The 26981-nt window shown below is 35.6% G+C and overlaps 1 protein-coding gene across 1 annotated transcript in view; it reads left to right on the top strand.

Annotated features, from left to right (window-relative positions):
• The first annotated feature begins 18944 nt into the window (after nt 1-18944).
• Mmp2 (Matrix metalloproteinase 2) overlaps nt 18945-26981 on the top strand; it is a 60171-nt gene continuing 52134 nt past the window's right edge. Inside the window, exon 1 of the mRNA XM_075311053.1 lies at nt 18945-19084. Coding sequence (XP_075167168.1) covers nt 18960-19084 — 125 coding nt within the window. The 5' untranslated portion in view covers nt 18945-18959. The remainder of the gene's footprint in view (nt 19085-26981) is intronic.

Below are 26981 nucleotides of genomic sequence, written 5' to 3'. Positions count from 1 at the left end.
AAGTGATAGGCAGTTGATAAGAACTTTGGTTCGTTGATTATCGTAAGCCGTTTAAGATAGCGATTTATTGTTGTTCGGGAAATTGTCTATGCGTTAATTTGTAGTTTATCGGTAACTTAGTTTTCGTAGGCGATCGAGATTCTGAGGCTGGCTGACAGATACGGATTTTAGCCTCCCTTGGGCAAGCAAACATCGGTAGGTATGCGAACAGAAGCACTCTTCAAGGAGGAGTTCTATCACCTCAAACCTTCTGGTTTTCTTAGAAAATGAACGGATAAAAGTGGTGGTATCGGTTGATGGCGTGCCTTTAACAGCCAGGGAAAAATATCTATCAAGATTTTGAAATATTATACAGAGAGGCCTCCGGATGAAAGATAGGATCAAGATCGAATTTTTTATTTGTAGACGATTTTTTTGAAGGAGAAAAATCGAAATTATTTCAATTATCCCATTGTGCTTTTCCTTTTCCTTAATATTCATGAATTTAGTAGCTTGCTGCAATGGTAGTTTTTCGCAGGGATTCAAAAGTTGATACAATTGAATTTCGGGCTGGCTGGCTGATGTGATTAAATTGGCTATATTTGGCACGAAATATGGACTTCAAATGGCCGACCACTCATCATACGCTGCACGAAAGTGGCTTTGTGATATTTCGGCCCATTCCTAGCAAAGCACCGTCTTGAGATGATCGACATTTTGATATTTTTTAGTGTCAACCTCACCCTCCAAAATGCCCCAGGTACAAACGGCCAACAGATTAAGATCTGGAGATGTTGGCGATCATTATGCGGAAAACGAACTAGAGAGCCTTCTTTTTGACATGCAGTTTAAACATCTTTTGCCTTAAAGGGTGATACAGTCAAAATTTGGTCAAGGGAAAACGCGTGTAAATCGGTGAAATCGTTTATTTAAAAAATCAAATTAAATTTCTTTTTCAAGTTCAATTAGTATAAAATTCAGGAAAAATATTCAGTTAGGCTTTCGCTTTTCCAAATCCGAATTGCCGGGCCTCACGCTTGACACCTGCCATCAGATTTTGTACAGTCACCTTGTCCACCTTCTTCGCCGCAGAAAGCCAGTTTGCCTTGAACTGCTGCTCGTCCTTAGCAGTTTTTTTTTGGTCTTCTTTAGGTTCCGCTTGACAATAGCCCAGTATTTCTCAATTGGGCGGAGCTCTGGCGTGTTGGGAGGGTTCTTGTCCTTGGGAACCACCTGCACGTTGTTGGCGGCGTACCACTCCATGGCCTTTTTACCGTAATGGCAAGATGCCAAATCCGGCCAAAACAGTACGGAACAACCGTGTTTCTTCAGGAAAGGCAGCAGACGTTTATTCAAACACTCTTTCACGTAAATTTCTTGGTTGACAGTCGCGGAAGCTATGAAAATGCTGCTTTTCAAGCCACAGGTACAGATGGCTTGCCAAACCAGATATTTCTTTGCGAACTTTGACAGTTTTATGTGCTTGAAAATATCTGCTACCTTTCCCCTTCCTTTTGCCGTATAAAACTCCTGTCCCGGAAGCTGCTTGTAGTCGGCTTTGACGTAGGTTTCGTCGTCCATTACCACGCAGTCAAACTTCGTCAGCATCGTCGTGTACAGCCTCCGGGATCGCGCTTTCGCCGTCGTATTTTGTTTATCATCGCGCTTTGGAGTCACTACCTTCTTGTAAGTCGATAGTCCGGCTCGTTTTTTGGCTCGATGCGCGGTTGTAGACGATACACCCAGCTTATTTGCGGCATCTCGGAGAGAGAGGTTAGGGTTTCGCTTGAAACTACCGGCAACTCTCTTTGTCGTCTCAGCGGCTTCCGGTTTTCGATTTCCCCCCGATCCAGACTTCCTGGCTGTCGACAAACGTTCCACAAACACTTTAATTACATTTGTAACGGTTGATTTGGCAACTTTTAGCGATTTTGCCAGCTTTGCGTGCGAGTAGCTCGGATTTTCGCGATGCGCGAGCAAAATTTTGATACGCTGCTCTTCTTGCTTGGACGGCATTTTGACAACTGAAGAGTGAATTCCAAAATCAAAATAGGAGCAACATTCTACACACACACACCTTCAAAATGAGGGGTGTTCAGGTTTTTTAAATGCAAAATTGAAAGAAATACGTCAAGTTTATATTGACCAAATTTTGACCGTATTTTTTGTAAGTGTCACGTATTTGGCTCGGACTCCATACACAACTACTTAGATGAGCCACCGTGGTGCAATGTTCAGCATGGCCGTCTTGCATACATAGTGCCGTGGGTTCAATCCCATTTTCGGCGGAACACCAAAAGTTTTTCAGCGGTGGATTATCCCCTCCCATTAATGCTAGTGACATTTCTGAGTGTTTTAAAGCTTCTCTAAGTGATTTTACCACAATGAGGATCGCCGTTCGGACTCAGCTATAAAAAGAAAATCCCTTGTCATTGAACTAAACATAGAATCGAAACTGAACTTAGAAATTCAACACTTGTGGTATCATAGTCCACCACAAGGTAAGTGAAATACCTGAAATACCTAGGGGAAGGTCAAAGTGTTTTCTTGAGTTTAGCAACTAATTGCATTTTAGTATTTCAGGTCCTCTATAGATTTTGCTATTTCATGCATATCAATTAAGTACAATTTGACCCCCAAAAAGTACATTTTTTTATTTTCATTCATTCATTCTTAAAAATCGAATTTACATCCCTGTTTGGTCGTCGGTTGTTGGGGGCAATCCATTTCTCCCACTCTCTCTCTCGTCTCATTTTTCGACAATTTCCTCATATTTGCATTAGAGTTGCACATCGTTTGTGCAAACAAACAAATGGACGAATGAAATAAAAACAAACAAATAATGGAAGCAAATAAATGAAATGGCAGTTCAAAAGTCCAGGACTTATTGGCCGGTGAGATTACCTCACTACTGCATAGTCCAGGGTATCAGGGTGGTCACTTTCGACAAAGAGCTGTAATTTTCGTGGGTGGCTGAGTAAAGTAAACAACAAACATTTCAACAGATTTTTCAAAGTTAATTTGAATCAGGAGTTAATGGGGAAGGTGTAATGCCTCCTTTCCTAAAGAGAAGTTTTGGAATTTTCGTTGACATTGATAGTGGTATTATCCTTTAAAAGGATACAAAAAATTTCACAAAATTTTATTTCAACTTTCCTTGAACCATAGAAAATTTTTGATTGCAGATGACTTTATTTTCGCAGAGAGTTCATCATTTGACACCTCAGAACTATGGTCTACAGACAAAGCAAACACATGCAGGCATGGATTGACATTTTTTTTTTCGTTTTAAATTCACTTGGACATGGATTTAATTTAAGTTTGTTCGGGTGCTACAACAATAGTCAATGTTTTACTTGTTGGCTATCGTTATGTTGTTGTTTTTTTTGTCTGCTATTATATGGAATCCCTTGAGATCCTTTAACAATGTACGCCAGGCACGTATTTGTGCCACAAGTATGAAATAACATTGGACAACATCGCTAACGTCAACATCATCAGCCGTTTCCATCAGCTACAAATGCAACATCGTCATGTGTATGTATGACTGGGTCTGTCTGTCGGTGTGTGTCGGTGTATCCTGTTGCAACAAATTGCTTTAGAAGCAACAGCAACCAAATATCACACGAACAGCTCTTCATTTCCACCATGATGTTGGCCTTATAGGATGATTGGATTGTTGTTGTTGCTGTTGCCAATGCTGCGAATGGTATTGCAAATAACAACATGGAACGTGTTAACCATTGCCCCATGTATATTTCAATTCCATGAATCCTTATTTGCACTTTGCCACAACAACAGCGCATAACAGAAGCTTTGGATTGTCCACATAATTTATATCTTTTATGATGAAGAAGGAAATTCAAGGATATTCAATGAAACTGTTTATTTTCCAAGGATATTCTAAAGAATTTATTAAATGGCATTGATTATATACTCGTAACTCTATAAACTTATTATAATATTCTGTTAAAAAAGTCTCAAAAATATTATTTAATCCAGCATGGGTAAACAAATGTGGAACATAGCGAAGACGATATTTCGAAATCTTGAAATTCGTTTAATCAACTTTGATATATTTTCCAATTTATTTATAATCAACATTTAATCAAAAATCGAATTTTAATAATGGTAAACATTTAATAATTTACGAAAGAAATTGATGTCCAAGAAAGTAGAATTGCCATTTTCGAATTTCGAAAATTTGAAAGTTGTGCTGGATTGTGCTAGGTTTGTGCCGATTTGTGCTGCAATTTTTTTTTTTAAATTTTATCAAATAGCCGAGATATTTCGAAAAAACTTTTTTCAACAAAATTTTTGCCAGAATCGCCATTTTCGAAATTCGACATTTTGACAGTTGTGCTGAGTTGTGCCAGCCGAGTACATTATTGTGCCGTTTAAATAAAAATTATATCTCTTATAGTTTTCGAGAAATTCTAAAATTTCGAAAAATTTCCAGAATCGCCATTTTCGAATTTCGAAAATTTTAATATTGTATTAAACCGTTATCGACTTGTGCTAAGTTGTGCCGTTGAGATCACCTTTCTATCTCAAGCCGTTTCCGAGAAACAGCCAAATTAAATTTTTAAAAAAGTTCAAAAATATGTGTTTGAAAAACGCCAAAATTTAAATTTTCGAATTTCAAAAAACTGAATGTTGTGCCAATTTGTGCTAGTTCAGTACTCATTTGTGCCGTTCGAATCATAAATTGGCATTTTTTAAAAAAAGTTTTTGCGAATATCTCCAAAACGGTTTGAGATAGAAAGTTGATTCAAACGGCACAAATGAGTACTAACCTAGCACAAATTGGCACAACGTTCAGTTTTTTGAAATTCGAGTTTGGAGATATTCGCAAAAACTTTTTTCAATCATAAATTGGCATTTTTTAAAAAAAAGTTTTTGCGAATATCTCCAAAACGGTTTGAGATAGAAAGTTGATTCAAACGGCACAAATGAGTACTAACCTAGCACAAATTGGCACAACGTTCAGTTTTTTGAAATTCGAAAATTTTAAATTTTGACTATTTTCAATCATAAATTGGCATTTTTTAAAAAAAGTTTTTGCGAATATCTCCAAAACGGTTTGAGATAGAAAGTTGATTCAAACGGCAAATTTTGACTATTTTCAATCATAAATTGGCATTTTTTAAAAAAAGTTTTTGCGAATATCTCCAAAACGGTTTGAGATAGAAAGTTGATTCGAACGGCACAAATGAGTACTGAACTAGCACAAATTGGCACAACATTCAGTTTTTTGAAATTCGAAAATTTAAATTTTGGCGTTTTTCAAACACATATTTTTGAACTTTTTTAAAAATTTAATTTGGCTGTTTCTCGGAAACGGCTTGAGATAGAAAGGTGATCTCAACGGCACAACTTAGCACAAGTCGATAACGGTTTAATACAATATTAAAATTTTCGAAATTCGAAAATGGCGATTCTGGAAATTTTTCGAAATTTTAGAATTTCTCGAAAACTATAAGAGATAGAATTTTTATTTAAACGGCACAATAATGTACTCGGCTGGCACAACTCAGCACAACTGTCAAAATGTCGAATTTCGAAAATGGCGATTCTGGCAAAAATTTTGTTGAAAAAAGTTTTTTCGAAATATCTCGGCTATTTGATAAAATTTAAAAAAACAAATTGCAGCACAAATCGGCACAAACCTAGCACAATCCAGCACAACTTTCAAATTTTCGAAATTCGAAAATGGCAATTCTACTTTCTTGGACATCCACCATGAATGTGTGATAATTAAAAGCACAATTAAAAAATAAAACAATTGCACTATATCAACAACAACAATCCGGTGTAATTTTATTCCTCTTCAATAAATCGGAAGAGCTTTCTACTTATGCGTTATTTGTATAATATAATTTATGAGAATACGGAAAAAGCTTCATATATTAAATATAAGTATGTAATAAATTCAAATATGGTTCAGAGAAATGCTGATATTCTGTATTGTATATTAAATATGTAAGATGAGTTTGTTGTTTTTGTTTTTCTCATTTCGAACATTCGCATATATATCCAGCGATTGCCCCAAAATCTACAATCTTTGCATTATTTCCTTGCATTTTCTTTTTTATTGCTCTTACTTGCATTTTTGGTTGGCAAGCCAAAATTCTCATCCTGGGGGCACTGCAAATGTTATCATGGCAAAATGACATTGCATTTAAAATGATATTTTCTTCCTTCATTGCTTGCCATATTTGCATTTTCGCCGTCCTTGCTCCTCCTTTTTTATTGCAAATGTAAATTGCATTTATGGCAATGCATTGAGATTCATCTAAGATATACCCGCTGCATGATAGAAGGAAACACCCACGAATTTCTCCATATTCCCTGTACTATGCATGAGCATTGTCATCGTAAAAAAAACACAGCTAAGATCCCCAAGGCATTAAAACATAAATTCGCCTTGAAGTGAATATGAATGAAGAGCTGCTGAATGATGAGCGATATTTACGAGCAACAAAAGAAAAACTAACATTCTTAAATTTTGCATAAAATCCTTGCAGAACCACCCCTTAATGAAAATTGGATATACACTGGAGGTTGATAGTAGAACTAAAACCTCCCAGGCGTTTATTGAAACATAAATTTTGGTTAAAAGAAAATTTTTAAGAAAAAAAAGTATTTTTATGTTGCTTAATAAAAGAGAAACATCATGAAATGAAAAAGACTGGCAGATGAAAAATACCAAGATTTTTTAATTAAATGGAAATGTCGTCAAAGAATTTTCTGATTTTAAAGATATGGAGGGGTTTCCAAAATAGCCTCAAAATCTTTAGCTGCATATTTTTTTATAGATTATTATACTCTCCACCATAGGATGGGGGTATATTAACTTTGTCATTCCGTTTGTAACACATCGAAATATTGCTCTAAGACCCCATAACGTATATATATTCTGGGTCGTGGTGAAATTCTGAGTCGATCTGAGCATGTCCGTCCGTCCGTCCATCCGTCTGTTGAAATCACGCTAACTTCCGAAGGTAAAAAGCTATCGACTTGAAACTTGGCACAAGTAGTTGTTATTGATGTAGGTCGGATGGTATTGCAAATGGGCCACATCGGTCCACTTTTACGTATAGGCTCCATATAAACGGACCCCCAAATTTGGCTTGCGATGCCTCTACGAGAAGCAAATTTCATTCGATCCGGCTGAAATTTGGTACATAGTGTTAGTATATGGTCTCTAACAACCATGCAAAAATTAATACACATCGGTTCATAATTATATATAGCCTCCATATAAACCAATCCCCAGATTTGACCTCCGGAGCACCTTGGAAGAGCAAAATTCTTCTCATTCGGTTAAAATTTGGTACGTTATGTTAGTATATGGTATCTAACAACCATGCAGGAATTGGTTCCTATCAGTTCATAATTATATATAGCTCCCATATTAAACCGATCCCCAGATTTGACCTCCGGTGCCTTTTGGAGAAGCAAAATTCATCCGATCTGGTTGAAATTTGGTAAGTGGTGGTAGTATATGATATTTAACAACCATGTGAGTTGAAATTTGTGGATGACAGTCTTTCGTAGAAGTTTCTACGCAATCCATGGTGGAGGGTACATAAGATTCGGCCTGGCCGAACTTACGGCCGTATATACTTGTTTTCACTTTAGAATCATGGAACTCGCCCAATGGAGTAAGACAGACAAAGACTGCCATATAAAGTGATTAAATACCATGTATATAAATGGACGTAATTTAGACATATGTCTTTATGTAAATTGTTTTATATTGGTGTTTAATCTGCCTTTTTTTTAAGAAGTGCTTAATTTTAGTTGGTATAGTTTGGTTTTAGTCTCGAATTATTTTCTGGTATCTGAATCACTATATAACTTCTGATACCTAATTCATGTCCATGCTAATGAGTATTTAAGCTTTAGTCTGACTGACCTCATCCCCATTTTTAGTTTGTTTAAATCTAAGCCTATTTTCTTCTTACAAATTCTAACTCAGTATTCCATTATAAGAGTAACCCAATTTGTTAATAATTTCTTCTAATTGGCAGCATTTGTGGTCCTAAGTCTATTAACAAATTGTGAATGCAAATAAAAAAATGCTGCCTAGTAACTGACCCTTTCTGACCTGCTGCTAATAGGGACTCACAAAAGAGAACACACATTTAAACGTTGCTAGTCCTTCGTTTGACTTTATCAAATGAAATTTAAAATATTTAAAGTCACTCCTATATGGAAATTTGTGCCATATGAGAATGACCATGGCATAGATAGGAATGGATAGAAGTGGTTAAAAGGTTTAGGGAAGGCCTTATTTCGATAAAACTTTCACCCTCCTTGTGTTTACACCGTTTGTTATTTTTACGAAAAATTCTTTATTAAATATTCCACGTAAATTCTTCATATTTGCTGTATTAAATGTTTCATTGATTTTCATAAATTTTATAAAGAACTACGAATATACGAAATTTGCTTTAATTAATCTATCAATCATTTTATCTAATTATAATTGAAATTCATTCTTTAAAATGTAATATTCAGAAGATTAGCCCGGTATATCTTTGCATACTTTTAGGAGACTCATTGAAGATATGGTAAAAAACGAAAAATTGTTCATAAATATAATTTCGAGTCGTAAACTTGATTATATATTAAGAATACGATAATGTCTGTAATCTTAACAGTATTTGGGATCGGAAGGTGTAAAAAAAATTACAAAAATCATTTTCTTTATTATTTAAGTTCTACTAAAGGCTGTCATCCACAATCGAATTACTTGGGTTGTGGTAAAACCTTCCGATGGCAAGGTATCTTAGAATTCCTTAACATTGTTAGCCCATATAGAGTCTACGTTACACAAAGAAAGGCAGACCAAATACCCATAGAAGCCAATTCAATTCTTGATCGGTTTATATAGAGGAGTCTATACATAATTATGAACCATTATGAACCAATTTACGCCCGGTAAATAGAGAACCAAATTTCAACTGGATCGGATGAAATTTGTTCCTTCATAAGGGTCCAGAAGTGACATTTTGAGGTTGGTTTATGAACCGATATGGACCAATTTATGCATGATTAGTAAAAACAAAACACATGCTGACATAACGTACCAGATCGGAGGAATTTTGCATATCCAAGAAACTCCGGAAATCAAATTTGGGTTCGGTTTATATGGGGCCTCCATATATAATTTTGGACCGATATGGACCAATTTTTGTTGTTATAGACCATAGACTAACACCACACTCAAAACAAAGTTTACTTGGATCCAAAGATTTTGACCTTCCCTTAAGGATTTTGGTATTGATTTCGAGCCAATGATGCGGCTTCTTTAAAATAAAGAAATTTTTTAGCGACCTATCTGGCATTAAATCTAGGATCAATAAAATTAAAATTAGGATACAGATCTCATTTATCAAGTTTGCAGTCTCTTTTCACGGTTTATTAATAAAGTTTCTTACGTACAAACAAATGCTAGTTCAAAATCCAAATTATAACGGATACTTCAAAGTAAAAAATGTTTTCTTAATTCCAAAAAAACGTTAAACCAAAGACGCTAAACAAGTCTTAGCCTATATTTGAAGCGTTTTTATCTTAAATCTAAAGTTTTAATATTTCAGTTAATTTAAGGACAATTTCTTTAAATCAAAAATGTGTTTCTTTAAGAAAAACTAGCCTTAGTTCAAAGACATGAGACTTTAACGGAGGGATGCAAATTTACAAAATTTGTGTCCTAAATTTAATGAAAAAAATTTTGAAGCAAAGATTATAAACTTTATTTTAATTAAAATTTCATTATTTTAAAGAAATGTGTCCTTAATATTTTATAAAGTTCACATCCTAAAATTTAGGTTGCGTAATCTTTAATATCACGTAAATATTTTTTTTTTGGTGCACGTAGCAAATTTCAACCGGATCCAGGATCATCCGGAAATTAAGTCTGAGGATCGATTTATATGACCGATATGGAAAAAATTTGCATGGTGATTAAAGGATATATACACGCAAAAAGATAATTCTTTCCTCCCAAACGAAATTTTAGACAAACAAAGTTCGTTTCTCATTTGCTTTTCGCTGTAAGGAAGTGTATTTGGAAGAAAAGTATATACTTTTTGTGATAAACGTTTATTCTTTTCCAGGATGTAAAAACAATTTCATAAAGACACACTCAAAAAACAAAAAAAACATTGTTTTCTTGCTAATTGCATTTTCCCTCACATCTTTCTCACATCCACGAAGCTTTTTAGTTCTTAACACCTTTTCCTGTAATACCAACAATGTAGAAGAAATTATACGATTTTATAAATTTTTAACATTTTTTGTACCTTTCGCCTGGACGGAGAATCGAACAGAGGACCATGCACTTAGTAAGCCAACACACTAACCACTGCGCTATGTACCTGTTATGGTCATCAATAGATAAATATCCATATAAGTTATATTTATATAGCATAGCTTGCGGCGCCCACGAACCAAATAAACAAAGTTTATTTAACAGAAACAAACATTTAGTTTTGCACCGTGGAGCAGTGGTTGCTACGTCCGACTTGCATGCTAAGGGTCGTGGGTTCGATCCCTGCTTCGACCAAAGTTTTTTTTTTACATATATTCCAGATATGTTCGGAAGATTCCGAAAAAATGTTCAACATTACATTGTAGTATATTAATTTTTGAACTGTAAAATGTGTCTTATTAAAGACCTAAAGTCAGAAAAGAACAGTGTTTGATATAAACGAAATGGACTGTGTTGTTGTTTCAAAAATAACTTTTTTTATTGAAAAAAATAAAAATTTTTTAACAAACGAATTTTTTTGGTGATGAAAGTTTAAAATTTTCGAAGCAATTCAAAAAACTCTAACAAAAGAAAAACGTTTTCGGTACACGTTTTCCAAACGTTTTTTTCTTTGCGTGTACTGACACCACGAACCAATTTTCAACTGGACCGACCTACGTCAGAAGTAGCTACTTGGGAAATGTTTCAAGTCGATAGCTTGTTTTGTTGGGAACATAGCTATATCAACTCAGAATTTCACCACGACCCAGAATACTTTAGGGGTCTGATACCAATATTTCGATGTGTTACAAACGGAATGACAATCTTACTATACCACTCATCCTAAAGGGCTAAAAATGTTAAAGCAAAGACCATCTACTTTCTGTTACTTAATTTTTTTATTTTAAAGAAATGTTCCTTATACTAACAACACGTTCCACATTTGAACCGGATCGAATGAATTTTGCTCCTCCAAGAGGCTCCGGAGGTCACATCTGGAGAACGGTTTATATGGGGCTATATATAATTATGGACCGATATGGACCAATTCTAGCACGGTTGTTAGAGACCATATATTAACACCATGTTCCAAATTTCTACCGGATCAGATTAAATTTGCTTCTATTAGAGCCTCCGCAAGCCAAATCTGGGGATCGGTTTATATGGGAGCTATATATAATTATGGACCGATGTGGACCAATTTATGTATGGATTAAGAGTTTCCCTACTCAAAAAAGGCCCCTAACTGGTAGAACCATGCAAAAGCAACAACTTCAAATATTCTTCCCCCATTTACTAAGTTCTCTGCTGGACCATTTTCAAATGGCATAACACCTAACCCCCCATGGAGTATGTGTGTGTGTGTGGTTACACAAAAAGATTTGCTTCACATATTTAAATGGCATATTATTTTCATTTGGTATCCACCTGGTTTCTCTGGTTTGTCAATTTTCACCACAACCTGTGTTGCACCCGGACACCGAACATTCATGGTACCCCATATAAAAAAACCGCACACACACACACACTCACAAAGGAGTTCTATTTTTCCTGGTCAACTGTGACTATGATATCATTGTGTAGATTTCCCCTCATGCTTGCCCTCCATGGACCTTCTTCTGCTAGGGTCTCATTGGATTTCAGTGTGAATCCGGACAAAGCAAAATGCTTCAATGTTCTCGGATTTTATGCAAATTAGTAGAATTTCCATGTCCAGTGGTTATAACCAGCTGCTAGAGCTGTTGGTAGAGTTTCCCTATTTCCTTATGGTTATCCTTGTCCATTGTGTGTGTGTGTGTTTTTTTTGTATTATACTCAATTGTTGCAACAGTTATTGTTTATTTACTGATGTTGTTGAAGATTTTGGGTTTCAAGGAGTTGAAAATTTTCACTTTTTTTCATCAGCTTTAATTTGCTTTTCATTTACTCTCGGATTCAGGTGCTTAATATACTCATTGTTCTCCAGTTCTCCACATTCCATCCTTTATATAACAAATGGTCCATTGTCTCCCCGAATGAATAGCGGAAGAGGTTAATTATATTTGCTGAAGCTTTCATTTATTTTTTTTTTTCTCCACTTAAATTTTCCACTTGCTTGTGTTTATGTACGGCCAGTCTTACATCAATCCCCAAATGTGGTTTGGCATATTTAAAAAATAATGATAATAAAAAAATATGAGTATATTCTTCCGCTGAATAATATAAGGCACGAGGTTATCTGGGTAGCTAAATATTCTTTCATTTAAAGCTGATTTGAAAAGTTTTTGTTCAAATGTTGGAAATGTAAATTCTTAAAATAAGAGAAAAAACGCGACATGCTTATTTTGCAAAACAAAACAAAAATACACGGTACGCTTATTTTGAAAAAAAGAAAAACAATGTCACTTTTTTCAAAATAATTCGCATAATATACAGGGTGGATGAAATTTAATGCATAAACCAAAGCATATTTTTACTTAATTTTCTTGTTTTTTATTTTATTGCTCAAAACAAAAAAAAAAAATACAAGTATATACGGCCGTAAATTCGGCCAGGCCGAATCTTATGTACCCTCCACCATGGATTCCATAGAAACTTGTTCTAAAGACTGTCATCCACAATCGAATTAATTGGGTTGCGGTAACACTTGCTGATGGCAAGGTATCTTAAAACTTAAAACACCGTCTCTCAATTGTAAGTTAGTCCATACGGGGTATATTTTAAACAAAAAAATACGTATATTATTCAGTTTGACAACATTTTCTATAGCAATAAAATTTTGACAAATTTTTCTATAGAAATAAAATTTTGACACAATTTTCTATAGAAATAAAATTTTTACAAAATTTTGTATAGTAATAAAATTTTGACAAAATTTTCTATAGAAATCAAATTTTGACAAAATTTTCTATAGAAATAAAATGTTGACAAAATTTTGTATAGTAATAGAATTTTGACAAAATTTTCTATAGTAATAAAATTTCGACAAAATATTCTATAGTAATAAAATTTTGACAAAATTTTCTATAGAAATAAAATTTTTTGTAGATTATTTTTGGGGATCGGCTATATATAACTATAGACCGATACGGACCAATTTTTGGCATGGTTGTTAGCGGCCATATACTAGCGCAATGTACCAAATTTCACCACGTACCAAATTTCAACAGGATCGGATGAATTTTGCTCCTCCAAGAGCTCCGGAGGCCAAATCTAGGGATCGGTTTAAATGGGGGTTATATATAATTAAGACCGGTATGGACCATGGTTGTTAGAGACCATATACTAACATTACGTACCAAATTTTAATTGAATCGGATGAATTTTGCTCATCCATGAGGCTCCGGAGGTCAAATCTGGGGATCGGTTTATATGGGGGCTATATATTATTATGGACCGATATGGACCAATTTTTGCATGGTTGTTAGAGACTATATACTAACACCATGTACCAAATTTCGGCCGGATCGGATGAAATTTGCTTCTTTTAGAGGCTCCGCAAGCAAAATTGGGGGATCGATTTATATAGGGGCTTTATATAATTATGGACCGATGTGGACCAATTTTTGCGTAGTTTTTAGAGACCATATACCAACACTATGTACCAAATTTCAGCCGGATCGGATGAAATTTACTTCTCTTAGAGGCTCCGCAAGCCATATCTGGGGATCGGTTTATATGGGGGCTATATATAATTATGAGCCGATGTGGACCAATTTTTGCATGGTTGTTAGAGACCACATACTAATACCATGTACCAAATTGCAGCCGGATCAGATGAAATTTGCTTCTCTTAGAGGCTCCGCAAGCCAAATCTGGGGATCGGTTTATATGGGGGCTATATATTATTATGGACCGATATGGACCAATTTTTGCATGGTTGTTAGAGGCTATATACTAACACCAAGTACCAAATTTCAACAGGAGCGGATGAATTTTGCTCCTCCAAGAGGCTCTGCAAGCCAAATCTGAGCGTCGGTTTATATGGGGGCTATACGTAAAAGTGGTCCGATATGGCCCATTTGCAATACCATCCGACCTACATCAATAACAACTACTTGTGCCAAGTTTCAAGTCGATAGCTTGTTTCGTTCGGAAGTTAGCGTGATTTCAACAGACGGACGGACGGACATGCTTAGATCGACTCAGAATTTCACCACGACCCAGAATATATATACTTTATGGGGTCTTAGGGCAATATTTCGCAGTGTTACAAACGGAATGAGAAAGTTAATATACCCCCCCATCCTATGGTGGAGGGTATATAAATCGGAAATAACATCAAATTTTAGTATAAAATTAGGTTTGTTCGAATTGGTTACCTTTGGCTCGAATTATGGCCTTCAAAAAGCTGACAAAGACACCGCACTATGCACAAAAGAGGCTCTGCGATTTTTTGAATTTTGAACATTACTCTCAAAAATGCCCCAGGCCCAAAAGTCCACGGGTTGAGATGGCTATTGCGAAGCGAGGAACCTCCTTTTGAATCCATTCTTGATTGATGCGTTCTGAGCGCTATAGTTCTGAGTCCTGTTGGAATGTCTATGTACACAGAGAGGGAATATGATCACCCAAATATGTGTCAACAGCAAAATGTTATATTTGAAAGGTGAACATGGAACATTTTTGTCTTGGGATATGTTGAGCTCACAAGCAAGTTTTCTACCACTGCGGCCAGGATTTCAATCAAAACATGCCGGATATTTTTATGGTGTTATTACCGTTTTTCTCACTTTTTGGACTCGACGCAACACGCCAATATGAGCTATGGCATTAATATTCGTGTTTTTTTTTAGGTAACTTGATTTATTTGATTAATTATAACAAAATGCCAGATACAAATCCATACACTCCTAACTGTACATGTTTTAACATGGGCGAGAATCAGCTTACACACAAACATTTTTTTTTCAATCACGAAATTAATGGATCCAATTAATTTTTAATTGAAATATCGTCATTCATTAATTGAAAGTCAATTAATTAAAAAAAAATAATTGATCCAATTAAACAATTTATTGATACTATTAATTCTTGTGATTGATTTTCGTTTCAATTAAAAAATTTCATTCATTTCATTTCATTTCATATATCTTTATTTCATAATCGAAAAGCCAAGGACATGCCAAATATGATTATGCATAGCTACAATTTAGAAAGACACTATGGTATAACAAATTCAAATCCATATATAATTTACTTAGACATCTATTATTATATCAAAATGCAGTAAATAAATAAATGACACTAATATGGGTAAATAATAAGAGAACAATTTAAATTGGACGACCATTAATGTCAGTGTATAACATTTTTCTGTTTCCTTTCTTTCTAAAGACGCGAAATTAATATTCGTCTATATTCATGACAAGGTAGGGAGAAATTCCTATTGTCTTAGGGAACAATTGTGTTCCACAACCTTACCACTCTCACCTGAAATGATCTCTGCATCACTAATGTCTGGTACCGTGGAACCACCAAGCAGCGAGTTCTATTCGAGTCTCCAAATTTGGTGAATCAATTGAATTTTTAATTGAATATTTTTTAAGTTAATTGAATCTTTAATTGGAAAAATTTTTGTGAAATTTTTTTCTGTGTATCTCCATTCATTAAATATCTCATCTCAAAAGTAGAGAAAACCCCAGATTAAGGTGGTATTAAGTTTCCATTATCGCGCTAAAATAGCAATTTTCAATGTACTTTTCTTTAATAATTAATTTTAAATAAAATAAACTTTTTCAATTGTTGTTTTGGATCACCTTTGGGAACTTAATTAAAATGATTGCATATTTTGAGGCGGCTCATTTACAATATAACATCCCAGCGGCGGAAATCGCTCTTCATAAGGCCTTTTAAAAGGCATTTATTTGCAGACACAAGGCATTGACTTCCCATTACATATTCATTGTATTTTTACACAGGGTGTCATAGCTGACCAAGGGCTCCGACTTCAACTTACAGCATAAGGGCTAATATAAGGTCATTATTTTAAGGCCTTTTAGGAATTGCCTCAAATAAGTTCTTTATACTGTGTGATAAAACAAGGCCTTTTATAATATAAATAATAATAATCAATAGGATTTATGAAGCATATATAAATAGAGGCCTCTTAATAGGTGTTTAAAATAATGCCAATTTTATGCCTTTTTATGAAGGTTGTTTAAAAGGCCTTGTTTACATACACGCAAAAAAATAATTCTTTCCTCCCAAACGAAATTTTAGACAAACAAAGTTCGTTTCTCATTTGCTTTTCGCTGTAAGGAAGTGTATTTGGAAGAAAAGTATATACTTTTTGTGATAAACGTTTATTCTTTTCCAGGATGTAAAAACCAATTTCATAAAGACTTAGCTCAAAAAACATTATTTTCTTGCTAATTGCATTGTCCCTCACATCTTTCTCACATCCACGAGGATTTTTAGTTCTTAACACCTTTTCCTGTAATACCAACAATGTAGAAGAAATTATACGATTTTATAAATTTTTAAAATTTTTTTACCTTTCGCCTGGACGGAGAATCGAACCGCGGACCATGCACATTGTAAGCCAACACACTAACCACTGAGCTATGTACCTGTTATGGTCATCAATAGATAAATACCCATATAAGTTATATTTATATAGCATAGCTTGCGGCGCCCACGAACCGAATAAACAAAGTTTATTTAACAGAAACAAACATTTAGTTTGGCACCGTGGAGCAGTGGTAGCTACGTCCGACTCTCATGCCAAGGGTCGTGGGTTCGATCCCTGCTTCGGCCAAAGTTTTTTTTTTTTTGCTTTTGTTTTTTTTTACATATACTCCAGATATATTCGGAAGATTCCGAAAAAATGTTCAACATTACATTGTACTATATTAAATTTTGAACGGTAAAATGTGTGTTATTAAAGACCTAAAGTCAGAAAAGAACAGTGTTTGATATAAACGAAATGGACTGTGTTGTTATTTCAAAAATAACTTTTTTTATTGAAAAAATAAAAATTTTGTAACAAACGAATTTTTTTGGTGATAAAAGTTTAAAATTTTCGAAGCAATTCAAAAAACTCTAACAAAAGAAAAACGTTTTCGGTACACGTTTTCCAAACGTTTTTTTTTCTTTGCGTGTACCTTATAAAGGACCTACTCCAAATTTCATATATAAACAAGAAACCCAAAATTTGTGCAGAATTCTTTTTATTTTATTTTGTACTATATAAAATTGTACTATAAAAAATAAATCACCTTCTTCATAGGAATTGATTTCGTATTGGACGTCTGATTTCCACATATTGAACAGATCATTGGCTTTCATGGTAGAAGTTGCCGCTAAATAAATAAGTAAAATTATTATAAAATTATTATTATAATGTAATTCAATATAGTATAATATTCGTCAAAAAATATATACTTACCGCATATTTGACACTTCAGCTACTTAAAATAAAAAAACAAACACAGCGACTTGCTCCAACGAAATCACAAACCCGAATGAAGAAACACGTGTTGCTTTAAATTGTGCAAAATTATTTTTATTCTTAACTTTCGGTTACTTATAAACTTACGGCATAAGGGCTTATCAAAGGTCTCTTAGATTAAAGAAGTGCGCATATGAAAACATGACTTGGGTTTTTAAAGCCGTTATATTGTTTGTGACTCGTTGTCGAAAAACTTATAAATTGGCTTACGGCATAAGGGCCTTTCAAAGGTCTCGTAAATTATAAGAGCTTGCTATGAGAATAGGAGTTGCTTTTTAAAAATTGTTTTATTTTGCCTCGTTGCAAGAACACATTGTAATTCACAATACCAAACAAGGCCTACTAGGAGTTCTTTAAAATGTGTCTTTAAACACATGTCCCAAATAAGCCATTTCAAAAGGCCTCGACAAATATGCTATGAGAAAAGGGATAGCGATCTTAGTAAATAAAGACCTTTTTTAAGGCCTGGTTTTTGCAATGAATGATGAATGAGAATCAACTTTTTTTGTAAAGAAGGAAGAGGTCTTACAAAAGGGATTATTTTATAAGACCTAATCGTATGAGTATTGCCTCTAAAATAAGGGCTCCGTAAATGCTTTAAATCGAAAGTGATCTCGATTTACGCCGCTGGGATATTGTTAAAAGAATACAATATAATACGAGTATGTGTTGAAAGGGCATATGAACATTTCGGCATTTTTTACAGTTAAATTTAGCCCTGTATTTTTGTAGTCAAAGTATAGGTAATTTAAGTCCTCCAATTTAGCAAAGATTCCTACTTCGTTTACTACTTGGTTTATTCAATTTGGCATATGGTAATATTTTAAAAATTTATTTCCCGGAAATTATTAGATAAATCGGTACAGATTTAGTTTTAGCTCAACCTAACCGTATCACAATTTTATAGAGTTTATATATGTGTTGTCCGATTTTCTCAGAAAATTTGTCCAAATCTCTAGGAAACAGATAGAGTTTGGGATAGAAATTGAGATGTTGGCTTGGAGTATTGTTTTATAGTCTGTCGTATATCATTACTCAACAATATAGTCTACACTATGTATAATTAAGACAATACATTATAGTCTTAAGAATTTCCTGTTAAACATTTTTCAGCACTATTTTAAAGCTGATATAGCTGCAATACTTTTTTAGATTTAATCAGACTGCTACTGGAAAAAGTATTCCAAATTGATTGTATTCCAAAATTTTATGTTTTTCTGTCTATTGTAGCCCTGCTCAATAATTTTTTCTCTTTTATCCTTTCTTTGCAGTTTGGTTAATCAATCAATGCCCAATGCTGGTCTGGTGCGTATGACATTACGAAAGGCTTTGAATGTCTGGCAAAATAGCTCCAAGCTAACATTCCGTGAAGTCTACAGTGATCAAGCAGACATTCAAGTTTTATTTGCCAAGTAAGTACAATGTAACGGCAGGGAAGTCTTTTATTTTGTGCACAATGAAACCTCATGGAATTCTTTTATTTAGAAGGCATATGCCAGTACTATAAAAACAATAAAATATTCCAGGAGTTAAAATATAACATAAAAAACCTAAGAAATCTTGATTGAATTTCTAGATTTTTGATTTAAGGTTAAAGTGGCAGCCCGATTAAGTTTCAGGCTCACTGAAACTATTCAGTCCATCATTATAAATTTTTTGATTTATTTTGAAGACTTTGCTAAATATATAAAGGGGCATTTTTCAGAGCTATAGGATTATAAACATCAAATTAGTTCGAGCAAATGTTGACCGCAACTACGCCTCAAATGGTCCTTCCGCTTAGTTCATACTTAGTGACATACTCTTTGTAACATTTCGGCCAGTATCTCACGAATAAATGCTTCAATGTTGTCACCAAATGCGTCAATAGAAGCGGGCTGGTTTGTATAGGCATGACCTTTAACATAGTCCCAAAATAAAAATAGTCAAAAGGCGTAAAATCGCACGACCAAGGCGACAAATTGACCGGTCCCGAACGAGAAATAAATTGTTCATCGAACTCGCATTTCAAAAACTTTATTTTTACGCGTACTATGTATCTTCTTTTCGAAACCACATGTGATGCAAGACAAGCTATTGCATTTGGGGTCGGATATAATCTCACGTTAGTGCTCACCATTGACAGTTACGTTACGATTCGCATCATCTTTGAAGAAGTACAGTCCAGTAATGCCACCATCGAATAAACCGCACCAAACATTAACTCTCCTGGATGTATTGGTAGCTTTTGCAATTCTTCTGGCTGATCTTCACTCGATCGGCAATTAAAAAAAAAAAACAAAAACAAGTATATACGGCCGTAAGTTCGGCCAGGTACTAAAGACTGTCATCCACAATCGAATTACTTGGGTTGCGGTAACACTTGCCGATGGCAAGGTATCTCAAAACTTCTTAACACCGTCTTCTCAATTGTAAGTTAGTCCATACGATGTATATATTAAAGAAAAACAAGTATATACGGCCGTAAGTTCGGCCAGGCCGAAGCTTATATACCCTCCACCATGGATTGCGTAGAAACTTCTACTGAAGACTGTCATCCACAATCGAATTACTTGGGTTGCGGTAACACTTGCCGATGGCAAGGTATCTTAAAACTTCCTAACACCGTAATAAAGGAAGATACGGTCAAAATTTGGTCAAGGGAAAACGCGTGTAAATCGGTGAAATCGTTTATTTAAAAAATCAAATTAAATTTCTTTTTCAAGTTCAATTAGTATAAAATTCAGGAAAAATATTCATTTAGGCTTTCGCTTTTCCAAATCCGAATTGCCGGGCCTCACGCTTGACACCTGCCATCAGATTTTGTACAGCCACCTTGTCCACCTTCTTCGCCGTTGAAAGCCAGTTTGCCTTGAACTGCTGCTCGTCCTTAACAGTTTTTTTGGTCTTCTTTAGGTCCCGCTTGACAATAGCCCAGTATTTCTCAATTGGGCGGAGCTCTGGCGTGTTGGGAGGGTTCTTGTCCTTGGGAACCACATGCACGTTGTTGGCGGCGTACCACTCCATGGCCTTTTTACCGTAATGGCAAGATGCCAAATCCGGCCAAAACAGTACGGAACAACCGTGTTTCTTCAGGAAAGGCTGCAGACGTTTATTCAAACACTCTTTAACGTAAATTTCTTGGTTGACAGTTCCGGAAGCTATGGAAATGCTGCTTTTCAAGCCACAGGTACAGATGGCTTGCCAAACCAGATATTTCTTTGCGAACTTTGACAGTTTTATGTGCTTGAAAATATCTGCTACCTTTTCCCTTCCTTTTGCCGCATAAAATTCCTGTCCCGGAAGCTGCTTGTAGTCGGCTTTGACGTAGGTTTCGTCGTCCATTACCACGCAGTCAAACTTCGTCCGCATCGTCGTGTACAGCCTCCGGGATCGCGCTTTGGCCGTAGTATTTTGTTTATCATCGCGCTTTGGAGTCACTACCTTCTTGTAAGTCGATAGTCCGGCTCGTTTTTTGGCTCGATGCACGGTTGTAGACGATACACCCAGCTTATTTGCGGCATCTCGGAGAGAGAGGTTAGGGTTTCGCTTGAAACTACCGGCAACTCTCTTTGTCGTCTCAGCGGCTTCCGGTTTTCGATTTCCCCCCGATCCAGGCTTCCTGGCTGTCGACAAACGTTCCCCAAACACTTTAATTACATTTGTAACGGTTGATTTGGCAACTTTTAGCGATTTTGCCAGCTTTGCGTGCGAGTAGCTCGGATTTTCGCGATGCGCGAGCAAAATTTTGAAACGCTGCTCTTCTTGCTTGGACGGCATTTTGACAACTGAAGAGTGAATTCCAAAATCAAAATAGGAGCAACATTCTACACACACACACCTTCAAAATGAGGGGAGGGGAAGAAATACGTCAAGTTTATATTGACCAAATTTTGACCGTATCACCCTTTATGCGATTCAACTTAAAACTCGTTGTCTTCACACGAAAAAAAATTGTTTGACTAAGGTCAACTTGGCTTAAATAATTCTGAAAAATTCTTCAAAATTAATGAAATTTAAAGTTTAAAGTTGTTGAATTTTTTCATCTTGATTACAAAGCAAAAAGCGCTTAGATATAGGAGATCTTTACAACTTTTTATACCCTCCATCATAGGATGGGGGTATATTAACTTTGTCATTCCGTTTGTAACACATCGAAATATTGCTCTAAGACCCCATAAAGTATATATATTCTGGGTCGTGGTGAAATTCTGAGTCGATCTAAGCATGTCCGTCCGTCCGTCCGTCCGTCCGTCCGTCCGTCCGTCCGTCTGTTGAAATCACGCTAACTTCCGAACGAAACAAGCTATCGACTTGAAACTTGGCACAAGTAGTTGTTATCGATGTAGGTCGGATGGTATTGAAAATGGGCCATATCGGTCCACTTTTACGTATAGCTCCCATATAAAGGGACCCACAGATTTGGCTTGTGGAGCCTCTAACAGAAGCATATTTCATCCGATCCGGCTGAAATTTAGTATATGGTGTTGGTATATGGTCTCTAACAACCATGCAAAAATTGGTCCACATCGGTCCATAATTATATATAGCCCCCATATAAACCGATCTTCAGATTTGGCTTGTGGAGCCTCTAACAGAAGCATATTTCATCCGATTCGGCTGAAATTTGGTGTATGGTGTTGGTATATGGTCTCTAACAACCATGCAAAAATTGGTCCACATCGGTGAATAATTATATATAGCCCCCATATAAACCGATCTTCAGATTTGGCTTGCGGAGCCTAAAAGAGAAACAAATTTAATCCGATCCGGCTGAAATTTGGTACATGGTGTTGGTATATGGTCTCTAACAACCATGCAAAAATTGGTTCACATCGGTCCATAATTATATATAGCCCCCATATAAACCGATCCCCAGATTTGGCTTGCGGAGCCTCAAAGAGAAGAAAATTTCATCCGATCCGGCTGAAATTTGGTACATGGTGTTGGTATATGGTCTCTAACAATCATGCGAAAATTGGTCCACATCGGTCCATAATTATATATAGCCCCCATATAAACCGATCCCCAGATTTGGCTTGCGGAGCCTCAAAGAGAAGCAAATTTCATCCGATCCGGCTGAAATTTGGTACATGGTGTTGGTATATGGTCTCTAACAATCATGCGAAAATTGGTCCACATCGGTCCAAAATTATATATAGCCCCCATATAAACCGATCCCCATATTTGGCTTGCGAAGTCTCCAAGAGAAGCAAATTTCATCCAATCCGGTTGTAATTTGGAACATGGTGTTAGTATATGATCTTTAACAACCGTGCCAGAATTGGTCCATATCGGTCCATAATTATATATAGCCCCCCATATAAAACATTCTCCAGATTTGACGTCCGGAGCCTCTTGGAGGAGCAAAATTCATCCGATCCGGTTCAAATTAGGCACGTGGTCTTAGTATATGGTCGCTAACAACCATACCAAAATTGGTCCAATCACACAAAAATTGGTCCATATCGGTTCATAATCATGGTTGCCACTGGAGCCAAAAATAATCTACCAAAATTTTATTTCTATAGAAAATTTTGTCAAAATTTTATTTCTATAGAAAATTTTGTTCAAATTTTATTCGGTTCATAATCATGGTTGCCACTCGAGCCAAAAATAATCTACCAAGATTTTATTTCTATAGAAAATTTTGTCAAAAGTTTATTTCTATAGAAAATTTGGTTAAAATTTTATTTCTGTAGAAATTTTTGTCAAAATTTACATTCTATAGAAAATTTTGTCAAAGTTTTTATTTCTATAGAAAATTTTGTTAAAATTTTATTTCTATAGAAAATTTTTTCAAAATTTTATGTCTACTTTGTCAAACTGAATTATATACGCATTGGATCGATCTTTTTTGATTTAATATATACCACGTATGGACGTACATACAATTTAGAAGATGGTGTTAGGAGATTTTAAGATACCTTGCCATCGGCAACGTTACCGCAACTTAAGTAATTCGATTGTGGATGGCAGTGTTTAGATGAAGTTTCTACGCAATCCATGATGGAGGGTACATAAGCTTCGGCCTGGCCGAACTTACGGCCGTATATACTTGTTTATTTTAAAGACTTTTTTACTTGAAACAAAGCATAATTCGAGTCAGAATTTGAAGAAAAAAAAAACGAATAAATTAAACTTTGTTTCCCAGAATTATGTACGCAAAACTTAAATTTAAAAGAGCATTGTGTCTTAAATTTGTGCTTACTTCAGTTCTCCGCTTCTTTGGCTCGGTAACAATACCAAAATCATTAGTGTAAAGATAAAATCTTTGGAACCGGGCATGCTTTTTTTCAGAGCATTGAGCCGAAAATGAGCTTCGTAGCTGAACACATTTTTCGCGCTATGAACTTTCTTAACAGAGCACGCATTTTAAAATTCAGTAATTTGCAAGTGGTGTTCGTTTGTAGGACGATTCGATGTTACATTATAGACAATGGACTGAAAAGTCCAAGAGAGCCTGGAAAAACAAACGGCCACTATACCTAACCTAGGTATTGATTTTGTTATCTTCAATAGAAAAAGTCCAATGGCGTCAAGCGACATTATCTTGGCTCCACTGCGTGACATAAAAAGCCATTTGAATTTGTGGCTTGTTGAAAAAATCATGAAAAATCATTTCAAAACAATCCGTTCATGTTTTGTCAAACAGAGAACAAACGGAGGTCAATGTGAAAACGCAAAACTGACACCATGCGTTGCCAAAAGAACAATCAGCGTTCATGATCCGAAAACGTAATGGTTATGAATTTATAAACAAAATTTAAAAAAAAAGATTTCCGCCATCGTGACTCGAACCTTTATTGTCGGCACCATACGCGTTACAGTCGCCTTAGCACATTACACCACCGGCGGAGTTGCCATAACAGCGTCTAACGATCAAAGAAAAATGAATTCCGTTCATGAAATCATAAACGCTCGTGGAGGAAATCGTGAACATGCCGTTTTGATTTTTTGTGAACGTTTCCATTTCATTTTGTTACCGTCCGTTCACGATTGTGGACCGCAAATTTTTTCTATTAATGTTGTTCATGTTTCAAATTTAGTTAGCCTGAAATTGAAAGCTGCTTAATGAAAACGTATAAGCTGGTATAGAGGCTCGTATTCTTTTTAATAGCGCCTTAATATATTCTCTATCATGCGCTTAAATCAAGTGAATCGTGGAAATAAAATCAGGTCATGTATGTGCGTGAATAAAGTTGTTGCAAAAATAAAAAACAACGAACTCCATCAAAAAATGCTAAGTCGACTTAGCGTACTTTGGAATGAGGACATCGATATGATGGTTTGGTTAGGTTAGGTTAAAGTGGCAGCCCGATTAAGTTTCAGGATCACTTAGACTATTCAGTCCATTGTGATACCACATTAACTAAAAGTACCTTTTATATATGGGCATTTTTGGGTTTAACCGCTGAACCTTCTCGATTATTTTCTTCTGTTGAACCAACCAGATTGTTTCAAAAACATTAGCGGACTGCTTAAGTTAACGTTTCCCAGGTCCACCAGTAATCTGAAGCTATATGCTCCTACAAGTTGCTTGCGCTTTACACAAAATGCAGGACACTCACACAAAAGGTGTTTAATTGATTCCTTTTCCTCCGCATCATGACAGCTCATACAGTAGTCATTATACTTAGCGCCAATAGTTTTTGCAAAATCGCCTATCAGGCAGCGACCCGTTTTAGCAGATATCAGGAGTGAAATCTGACGTCTTGTGAACACTAGCATATCTAGTGTGCGGTTCAAGTTTAAATGGGACCATATTTGCTTGGTGTCCTTACAGCCCTTGCAATTCTCCCATCGAACATTTGCCATCATAACAGCCTTCTCACGCTGTAAGAGCTTGCAGGTAGCCAGAGGCATACGAACAGATTCTACTTCCCCTGGAATATGTAAGGTAGTTCCTAGCCTTGCTTACTCATCCGATTCACAGTTCCCCGGTATATTCCTATGGCCAGGCACCCATATTAGGTGAATATTGTACTGCTCAGCCATCTCGATGAGAGATTTGCGGCAGTCGATGGCCGTTTTCGAGTTAAGGAACACAGAATCCAAGGATTTTATTGCAGGTTGACTGTCTGAGTATATATTAATGCCAACATTTTTTGTAACATTACTTCTCAGCCAATTCGCCACCTCTCTTATTGCTAATATTTCATCCTGAAAAACACTAAAGTGATTAGGTAATCTTTTCGCTAATCGAAGTTCCAGGTCTTTAGAATATACTCCGAAACCCACTTGTCCATCCAATTTGGAGCCATCAGTGTAGAAATCTGTATGACGTTTATTCCCTGGGGTCTGTGTGCACCACGCCTCACTGTTGGGAATTAGAGTTTCAAACTTTTTGTCGAAGAGCGGCCTCGCCAGAGTGTAATCCACGACGTTTAGCACATCTGGTATTATTTTGAGGACCGAACTGTGACCGTACCTTTTTTTCCGACCAGAGCGATAGCTCGCGCAACCGCACAGCCGTTGTTGCAGCTGACTGTTTGGCCATAATGTCGATATGATATCCATGTCTTTTTTCTTTTTTGATAATTTACATTAATTTGGCTTGCGAACCATATTATATTTGAGCTCCTTTGATACTTTTCATAAATTGTCGTGAATCGTGCGTAGGTGTGAGTCTTAATCAAAATTGTTCGTACGGTTTTTCTGAGTCGATCTCGATGTCCGTCTGGCCGTTTGTTCATACATACAAACTTTCGAATGAAATAGGCTTGAAATTTGGAACAATTAGTTTTTAGATAAAGCCCCCATATATACCGAACCCTAGAACTTACATGAGTAAATTGCAACCTATCTGGGTGATCCAAGATATCTGTTTCAGATTTCCACATTAGTCCTCTTCACTGGACAAACTAGTGATTACAATAATTAGACAATATTGCTAAATTCAATTTTCAATTATAAAAGTGATCTACCTTTATATCATGTCCAAAAGTGGAATAAAAAAGACACATTTGAATTCTCTAGTTCGGTTGGAAATCGATTTACTAGACATTTTTATTGCCGCATAATGTCACTCAATATTTTATCATCATTAAGAATCATTTAACATATCATTATGTTTGTTTGTATGGGGTTTTATTTAATTTTTTATTTCATTTAATTTAATGCATACAACTTTTAATTTATTGTATTTGATTTTATAATTGTTAGTGGATCAGTCAAATTTAATAATGTTTATATTACAGTAAGAATTGTTTTATTAAATTAAGTTTTAATAATCCTAGAGAGACGATTAAAAGCACACGCACTTCTCTATAAACAACAATAATGGTAAAATAAATAATAGTGTGACCACAGGCAATCAAGCAAATGTAA

Source organism: Haematobia irritans, chromosome 5 (genome assembly GCF_050003625.1).
Source record: "Haematobia irritans isolate KBUSLIRL chromosome 5, ASM5000362v1, whole genome shotgun sequence".
NCBI classification, from domain to species: Eukaryota; Metazoa; Arthropoda; class Insecta; order Diptera; family Muscidae; genus Haematobia; species Haematobia irritans.
This window is presented reverse-complemented; position numbering and strand designations above follow the sequence as displayed.